Genomic DNA, 10,000 nt, shown 5'->3' on the forward strand with positions numbered 1-10,000 from the left:
TTTTGAGTTTTTGATATAAAGAAGGACTTTATTGATTATCGAACAAAAGGACCATTTGTGATGTAGCTGGGACCTTTTGGAGTGCCAACAGAAGAAGATCTTCAAAGGTAAGGCATTTATTGTATCACTATTTCTGACTTTCGTGGCGCACCTGCCTGGTTGAATTTTTTTTGTTCATGCTTTTGTATGCGGGGCGCTGTCCTCAGATAATCGCATGGTGTAATAATCGCATGGTGTGCTTTCGCGGCCTTTCAGGTTATGTCGATATAGGACTCGTTTTACTGTGGATACAGATATTTTTGTACCTGTTTCTTCCAGCATCTTCACACGGTCCTTTGCTGTTGTTCTGGGATTGATTTGCATTTTTCGCAACAAAGTACGTTCATCTCTAGGAGACAGAACGCGTCTCCTTCCTGAGCGGTATGAAGGCTACGTGGTCCCATGGTGCTTATACTTGCGTACTATTGTTTGTACAGATGAATGTGGTACCTTCAGGCATTTGGAAATTGCTCCCAAGGATGAACCAGACTTGTGGAGGTCTACTTTTTTCCCCCTGAGATCTTGACTGATTTATTTTGATTTTCCCATGATGTCAAGCAAAGAGGCACTGCGTTTGAAGGTAGGCCTTGAAATACATCCACAGGTACACCTCCAATTGACTCAAATTATGTCAATTAGCCTATCAGAAGCTTCTAAAGCCATGACATAATTGTCTGGAATTTTCCAAGCTGTTTAAAGGCACAGTCAACTTAGTGTATGTAAACTTCTGACCCACTGGAATGGTGATACAGTGAATTATAAGTGAAATAATCTGTCTGTAAACAATTGTTGGAAAAATTACTTGTGTCATGCACAAAGTAGATATCTTTACCGACTTGCCTCTCACCATTACACACATCACACCCCCAGACATGCTAACCTCTCACCATTACACACATCACACCCCCAGACATGCTAACCTCTCACCATTACACACATCACACCCCCAGACATGCTAACCTCTCACCATTACACACATCACACCCCCAGACATGCTAACCTCTCACCATTACACACATCACACCCCCATTACACACATCACACCCCCATTACACACACATACCTTTAACCTTAATAGTCATCATATCATTTCAAATCCAAAGTACTGGAGTACAGAGCCAAAACAACAACAACAAACCCTAACCCTGTACTGTTGGAGTTCACTGTAGTCTGGTGAACGGGGGAGTGGGGGAGCTGCAAGGGGTCTGTGTGTCTGAGTGATATGGACTGAATGTCAACCACTGTGTGTGTGTGCGTGTGTGTGTGTGTGTGTGTGGGTGTGGGTGTGGGTGGGTGGGTGTGTGAGAGAGAGAGAGAAATAGAGAGAGAGAGAGAGATTGTATGTTTTTTGAGTTGTGTGTCACAAGAGAGAGGGTGTGTGTGTTTGTTTGTGAAGCAGTGTTTGTGTGTGTGCGTGTGTGTATGTGTTTAACTATGTTTGTTTACTAAGAATAGTAAACAAACCATTTTGTTAGTCCCCACAAGGTCAAGAGCTATGGTTAGAATTAGGGTTAGGAGCTAGGGTTAGGAGCTAGGGTTAAGAGCTAGGGTTAGAATTAGGGTTAGGAGCTAGGGTTAGAATTAGGGTTAGGAGCTAGGGTTAGAATTAGGGTTAGGAGCTAGGATTAGAATTAGGGTTAGGAGCTAGGGTTAGAATTAGGGTTAGGAGCTAGGGTTAGGAGGTAGGGTTAGAATTAGGGTTAGGAGCTAGGGTTAGAATTAGGGTTAGGAGCTAGGGTTAGAATTAGGGTTAGGAGCTAGGGTTAGAATTAGGGTTAGGAGCTAGGGTTAGGAGCTAGGGTTAGAATTAGGGTTAGAAATAGGGTTAGGAGCTAGGGTTATGTTTAGTTAGTTTTGGGTTAATAAGGTTAGGGAAAATAGGATTTTGAATGGGACTGAATTGTGTGTCTCTACAAGGTTAGTTATACAAGTGTGAGTGTGTTACAGAGAGAGATGAGGAGAGGAGAGGGACTCCGAGGGCTGTGATAGATCACATTAATATAAAGCTGTCAAAGAGGGCTGAGCAGCAGCGTTCATCTCTGTTTACGGAGAGGTGTGTGTGTGTGTGTGTGTGTGTGTGTGTGTGTGTGTGTGTGTGTGTGTGTGTGTGTGTGTGTGTGTGTGTGTGTGTGTGTGTGTGTGGGGCTGAGCAGCAGCGTTCATCCCCACACACACACACACACACACACACACACACACACACACACACACACACACACACACACACACACACACACACACACACACTCTCGGTTACCGAGAGGGCAGGGAAAGAGAGACAGAAAGAGAGACAGAGAGGGCAGGGAGAGAGAGAGAGGGCAGAGAGGGCAGGGAGAGAGAGACATAGAGGGCAGAGAGAGACAGAGGGCAGGGAGAGACAGACAGAGAGAGAGAGAGAGACAGAGAGGGCAGGGAGAGAGAGACAGAGAGGGCAGGGAGAGAGAGACATAGAGGGCAGAGAGAGACAGAGGGCAGGGAGAGACAGACAGAGAGAGAGAGAGAGACAGAGAGGGCAGGGAGAGAGAGACAGAGAGGGCAGGGAGAGAGAGACATAGAGGGCAGGGAGAGAGAGACAGAGAGAGAGAGAGAGACAGAGAGAGAGAGAGAGACAGAGAGGGCAGAGAGAGAGAGACAGAGAGGGCAGGGAGAGACAGACAGAGAGAGAGAGAGAGACAGAGAGGGCAGGGAGAGAGAGACAGAGAGGGCAGGGAAAGAGAGACAGAGAGGGCAGGGAGAGAGAGAGAGGGCAGAGAGGGCAGGGAGAGAACAAAAGAGAGAAATACACAGAGACCACAACAACACAAACATGGGCAAACACACCACAAACACAAACAAAAAAGTTGACCATGTCTCCTGCACATTACCTCAGGGTTACCATGTCTCCAGAACATTACCTCAGGGTTACCATGTCTCCAGAACATTACCTCAGGGTTGCCATGTCTCCAGAACATTACCTCAGGGTAACCATGTCCCCAGAACATTACCCCAGGGTAACCATGTCCCCATAACATTACCCCAGGGTAACCATGTCCCCAGAACATTATCTCAGGGTTGCCATGTCTCCAGAACAGTAGGCATGTCTCCAGAACATTACCTCAGGGTTGCCATGTCTCCAGAACATTAGGCATGTCTCCAGAACATTACCTCAGGGTTGACATGTCTCCAGAACATTACCTCAGGGTTGCCATGTCTCCAGAACATTACCTCAGAGTTGCCATGTCTCCAGAACATTACCTCAGGGTAACCATGTCTCCAGAACATTACCTCAGGGTTGCCATGTCTCCAGAACAGTAGGCATGTCTCCAGAACATTACCTCAGGGTTGCCATGTCTCCAGAACAGTAGGCATGTCTCCAGAACATTACCTCAGGGTTGCCATGTCTCCAGAACAGTAGGCATGTCTCCAGAACATGACCTCAGGGTTACCATGTCCCCAGAACATTACCCCAGGGTAACCATGTCCCCAGAACATTACCCCAGGGTAACCATGTCTCCAGAACAGTAGGCATGTCTCCAGAACATTACCTCAGGGTTGCCATGTCTCCGGAACATTACCTCAGGGTTACCATGTCTCCAGAACATTACCTCAGGGTAACCATGTCTCCAGAATAGTAGGCATGTCTCCAGAACATTACCTCAGGGTAACCATGTCTCCAGAACAGTAGGCATGTCTCCAGAACATTAGCTCAGGGTTGCCATGTCTCCAGAACATTACCTCAGGGTAACCATGTCCCCAGAACATTACCTCAGGGTAACCATGTCCCCAGAACATTACCCCAGGGTAACCATGTCCCCATAACATTACCCCAGGGTTACCATGTCTCCAGAACATTACCTCAGGGTTGCCATGTCTCCAGAACAGTAGGCATGTCTCCAGAACATTACCTCAGGGTTGCCATGTCTCCAGAACAGTAGGCATGTCTCCAGAACATTACCTCAGGGTTGCCATGTCTCCAGAACATTACCTCAGGGTAACCATGTCCCCATAACATTACCCCAGGGTTACCATGTCTCCAGAACATTACCCCAGGGTTACCATGTCTCCAGAACATTACCACAGGGTAACCATGTCCCCAGAACATTACCCCAGGGTAACCATGTCCCCATAACATTACCCCAGGGTTACCATGTCTCCAGAACATTACCTCAGGGTTGCCATGTCTCCAGAACAGTAGGCATGTCTCCAGAACATTACCTCAGGGTTGCCATGTCTCCAGAACAGTAGGCATGTCTCCAGAACATTACCTCAGGGTTGCCATGTCTCCAGAACAGTAGGCATGTCTCCAGAACATTACCTCAGGGTTACCATGTCTCCAGAACATTACCTCAGGGTAACCATGTCCCCATAACATTACCCCAGGGTTACCATGTCTCCAGAACATTACCCCAGGGTTACCATGTCTCCAGAACATTACCACAGGGTAACCATGTCCCCAGAACATTACCCCAGGGTAACCATGTCCCCATAACATTACCCCAGGGTTACCATGTCTCCAGAACATTACCTCAGGGTTGCCATGTCTCCAGAACAGTAGGCATGTCTCCAGAACATTACCTCAGGGTTGCCATGTCTCCAGAACAGTAGGCATGTCTCCAGAACATTACCTCAGGGTTGCCATGTCTCCAGAACAGTAGGCATGTCTCCAGAACATTACCTCAGGGTTGCCATGTCTCCAGAACATTACCTCAGGGTTACCATGTCTCCAGAACATTACCCCAGGGTTACCATGTCTCCAGAACATTACCACAGGGTAACCATGTCCCCAGAACATTACCCCAGGGTAACCATGTCTCCAGAACATTACCTCAGGGTTGCCATGTCTCCAGAACATTACCTCAGGGTTGCCGTGTCTCCAGAACAGTAGGCATGTCTCCAGAACATTACCTCAGGGTTGCCATGTCTCCAGAACAGTAGGCATGTCTCCAGAACATTACCTCAGGGTTGCCATGTCTCCAGAACATTACCTCAGGGTTGCCATGTCTCCAGAACATTACCCCAGGGTTACCATGTCTCCAGAACATTACCACAGGGTAACCATGTCCCCAGAACATTACCCCAGGGTAACCATGTCTCCAGAACATTACCTCAGGGTTGCCATGTCTCCAGAACATTACCTCAGGGTTGCCGTGTCTCCAGAACAGTAGGCATGTCTCCAGAACATTACCTCAGGGTTGCCATGTCTCCAGAACAGTAGGCATGTCTCCAGAACATTACCTCCGGGTTGCCATGTCTCCAGAACATTACCTCCGGGTTGCCATGTCTCCAGAACATTTGTACACTTCTTTAAGCATGTTACCCTTTACGGAGCTTCCAGAATAAATACATGAATAGTGTATTTCAGAGAGGAGTCTGGTGGGGTTTACTGCCATGTATCCAAGGCAGAGGTACTATCACACACCATCCCACAGACCGCTAGAGGCCACCGTAAACTCCACACTGGTACACAAAGCTAGGTGACATACACACGGACGGACGCACACACAGAGAATCAGACATGCATGCAGTCACTCACTCACAAACACACGCACACACCTAGCATATACTGTAAAACCTGCTAGAGCCTTGTTGAAGTTAAGGGATTGGGTTGAGGGATAAAATAGGATTCTGTAATGGAGGGTTGAGGGTTAAAATAGGATTCTGTAATGGAGGGATGAGGGATGAAACAGGAAGCTGTTATGAAGGGTTGAGGGATGAAACAGGAAGCTGTAATGAAGGGGTGCTACAATTCTGCATAGTGCATTTTTAATTCCTGAGATAATCAATAGAAAAATAATATATAAAAGCACAAGAAAAACATCTTAATGACTAATAATTATTTATTGATTTAGATATGTTTAGATTATTTATAGATTTAGTCATGTTTAGATTTAGTCATGTTTAGATTATTTATAGATTTAGTCATGTTTAGATTATTTATAGATTTAGTCATGTTTAGATTATTTATAGATTTAGTTATGTTTAGATTTATAGATTTAGTTATATTTAGATTATTAATATATTAATTTAGATTATTTATAGATTTAGTTATATTTAGATTATTTATAGATTTAGTTATATTTAGATTATTAATATATTAATTTAGATTATTTATAGATTAGTTATATTTAGATTATTAATAGATTTAGTTATATTTAGATTATTAATAGATTTAGTTATATTTAGATTATTAATATATTAATTTGGATTATTTATAGATTAGTTATATTTAGATTATTAATATATTAATTTAGATTATTAATAGAATTAGTTATATTTAAATTATTTATATATTTAGTTATATTTAGATTTATAGATTTAGTTATATTTAGATTATTAATATATTAATTCAGATTATTAATAGATTTAGTCATGTTTAAATTATTTATATATTTAGTTATATTTAGATTATTAATATATTAATTTAGATTATTTATATATTTAGTTATATTTAGATTTATAGATTTAGTTATATTTAGATTATTTATAGATTTACATTATTCATAGATTAAATTTTGTTTAGATTATTTATAGATGTAGTTATGTTTAGATTATTAATTGACTAAATGATGATGTTATTCAGATGTTGGTTTGGTTGAGAGCAGGGAGGGGAGGGAGGGAGGAGGGTGTTGTACTACTATAACTGTAGGTGTCACTGAAAGGTTACTAAAGGTTACTAAAGGTTACTAAAAGGTTACTAAAGGTTACTAAAGGTTACTAAAGGTTACTAAAAGGTTACTAAAGGTTACTAGAAGGTTACTAGAAGGTTACTAAAAGGTTACTAAATGTTACTAAAAGTTACTAAAGGTTACTAAAGGTTACTAAAGGTTACTAGAAGGTTACTAGAAGGTTACTAGAAGGTTACTAAAGGTTACTAAAGGTTACTAGAAGGTTACTAAAGGTTACTAGAAGGTTACCAGAAGGTTACTAAAAGGTTACCAAAAGGTTACCAGGAGGTTACTAAAAGGTTACTAAAGGTTACTAAAGGTTACTAGAAGGTTACTAAAAGGTTACTATATGTTACTAAAAGGTTACTAAAGGTTACTAGAAGGTTACCAGAAGGTTACTAAAAGGTTACCAAAAGGTTACCAGGAGGTTACTAAAAGGTTACGGCTCAGTTCAGGGTTTACAGTATCAGTAGGGTCTTTACTGTAGAAATAGGAGTTTACCGGCCCACAGTACCGACCACAGGACCGGCTCAGTGGCCCCATGACCCAGTATCTATAAACCCAGTGGTCCCAGCAGCCTCTAGGATGGGTGTTAACGTTGACCTGTAACCTAAATACCTTGCTGCATGAGAGCTCCCACTCCGAACCAGAAACTATTGAGTAAGGTGAAATTATTCTCTAGCAACTCTGATGAGGGGTTGCATGGGTGAGGGTTGTACCACTCGTAGGGAGTAAACCTGGGGGAGGAGGAAGAGGAGAGAGGGAGGGAGAGGAAAGAGGGGAGGGGGAGAGAAGGGGAAGGAGCAAGGGGAGAGAAGGGGGAGGGAGAGGGGATTGAGGGGGAGGAAAGGGGAGAGAGGGAGAGAGAGAGAGTAAAACACAGCACATAGTGACATACTGTACTTTAGTTACAATCGACAACATGAACCACAGTTAAAGACTGAACTGAAACCAACAAACCTTCTGTTAACAATGCTGTTATTTTTTCAATGAAATCAAATAGCCTCGTTCTCCTTTTGAACAACCTCAACACACATCCGGGACCACAACATGCTACTGGAGGATAGGATGGATCACACAGTCCTATCTACTGGAGGATAGGATGGATCACACAGTCCTATCTACTGGAGGATAGGATGGATCACACAGTCCTATCTACTGGAGGATAGGATGGATCACACAGTCCTATCTACTGGAAGATAGGATGGATCACACAGTCCTATCTACTGGAGGATAGGATGGATCACACAGTCCTATCTACTGGAGGATAGGATGGATCACACAGTCCTATCTACTGGAGGATAGGATGGATCACACAGTCCTATCTACTGGAGGATAAGATGGATCACACAGTCCTATCTACTGGAGGATAGGATGGATCACACAGTCCTATCTACTGGAGGATAAGATGGATCACACAGTCCTATCTACTGGAGGATAGGATGGATCACACAGTCCTATCTACTGGAGGATAGGATGGATCACACAGTCCTATCTACTGGAGGATAGGATGGATCACACAGTCCTATCTACTGGAGGATAGGATGGATCACACAGTCTTATCTACTGGAGGATAAGATGGATCACACAGTCCTATCTACTGGAGGATAAGATGGATCACACAGTCCTATCTACTGGAGGATAGGATGGATCACACAGTCCTATCTACTGGAGGATAGGATGGATCACACAGTCCTATCTACTAGAGGATAGGATGGATCACACAGTCCTATCTACTGGAGGATAGGATGGATCACACAGTCCTATCTACTGGAGGATAGGATGGATCACACAGTCCTATCTACTGGAGGATAGGATGGATCACACAGTCATATCTACTGGAGGATAAGATGGATCACACAGTCCTATCTACTGGAGGATAAGATGGATCACACAGTCCTATCTACTGGAGGATAGGATGGATCACACAGTCCTATCTACTGGAGGATAGGATGGATCACACAGTCCTATCTACTAGAGGATAGGATGGATCACACAGTCCTATCTACTGGAGGATAGGATGGATCACACAGTCCTATCTACTGGAGGATAGGATGGATCACACAGTCCTATCTACTGGAGGATAGGATGGATCACACAGTCATATCTACTGGAGGATAAGATGGATCACACAGTCCTATCTACTGGAGGATAGGATGGATCACACAGTCCTATCTACTGGAGGATAGGATGGATCACACAGTCCTATCTACTGGAGGATAGGATGGATCACACAGTCATATCTACTGGAGGATAGGATGGATCACACAGTCCTATCTACTGGAGGATAGGATGGATCACACAGTCATATCTACTGGAGGATAAGATGGATCACACAGTCCTATCTACTGGAGGATAAGATGGATCACACAGTCCTATCTACTGGAGGATAGGATGGATCACACAGTCCTATCTACTGGAGGATAGGATGGATCACACAGTCCTATCTACTAGAGGATAGGATGGATCACACAGTCCTATCTACTGGAGGATAGGATGGATCACACAGTCCTATCTACTGGAGGATAGGATGGATCACACAGTCCTATCTACTGGAGGATAGGATGGATCACACAGTCATATCTACTGGAGGATAAGATGGATCACACAGTCCTATCTACTGGAGGATAGGATGGATCACACAGTCCTATCTACTGGAGGATAGGATGGATCACACAGTCCTATCTACTGGAGGATAGGATGGATCACACAGTCATATCTACTGGAGGATAAGATGGATCACACAGTCCTATCTACTGGAGGATAAGATGGATCACCCAGACTGTTAGGCTGTTAAAGTGTGAAATGCTTTGGTTTTGGGGTTGATCCCTTAACTAGCAATGACAATTGCTGAATCCCTAACTAACCCCTACATGCTAGCAGCACCCTACACCCTACACCCTCGCCCCTAAAACCCTTTACCCTAATCACTTACCTGGCGATGACAAACAGGACACAGCTCACTCCGGTGCAGGCCAGTAGTACGTACATCCAGATGTCAGGCGACAGGGGGTTGAGGAAGGAGAACACTCCAGGGTTGGTGCCGTTGGGTTTCCTGTACAGGATACTGATGCCCAGAGTCATGAAGGGCTTAGAGAAGTCTATCACCTTCTCCCTCACATATGTGATGGTCAGAGGGGCTACTGCCAGATCAGCTATCTGAGAGGAGAGGGAAGGGGTGATGGTCAGAGAGGTATTTTAATTACATTTTAATTTCACCTCGGTTTAGGTTGGCCTTGGAATCAACTACTTCTAGGTCTCCGAGCGGGTGACATCACTTCAATCCACGATGGATTCTCTAGAGTGATGGATTCCTC

The 10,000-nt window shown here is 44.0% G+C and overlaps 1 protein-coding gene across 6 annotated transcripts in view; it reads right to left on the reverse strand.

The window, feature by feature from the left end:
* The window catches only part of grik1a (glutamate ionotropic receptor kainate type subunit 1a), an 87,916-nt gene that overhangs the window by 24,010 nt on the left and 53,906 nt on the right, over nucleotides 1-10,000 (reverse strand). For 5 of the 6 annotated variants that reach the window (XR_016493173.1, XR_016493172.1, XM_090226354.1 and 2 more), the window contains 2 exons: nucleotides 9,619-9,842; nucleotides 7,302-7,420 (listed from right to left, as the gene is read on the reverse strand). Coding sequence is in view for 4 of the 6 variants with exons in the window: in XM_090226354.1 (XP_090082480.1) it covers nucleotides 7,302-7,420; nucleotides 9,619-9,842 (343 nt within the window). In the remaining 2 variants the exon portion in view is untranslated. Of the gene's footprint in view, nucleotides 1-6,816; nucleotides 7,421-9,618; nucleotides 9,843-10,000 lie in introns of those variants that run through there. The other variant, XM_090226355.1, reaches the window with a different exon arrangement.

The sequence above is a fragment of the Oncorhynchus mykiss genome, chromosome 29, assembly GCF_057628025.1.
Source record: "Oncorhynchus mykiss isolate SJ-2025 chromosome 29, ASM5762802v1, whole genome shotgun sequence".
NCBI lineage: Eukaryota > Metazoa > Chordata > Actinopteri > Salmoniformes > Salmonidae > Oncorhynchus > Oncorhynchus mykiss.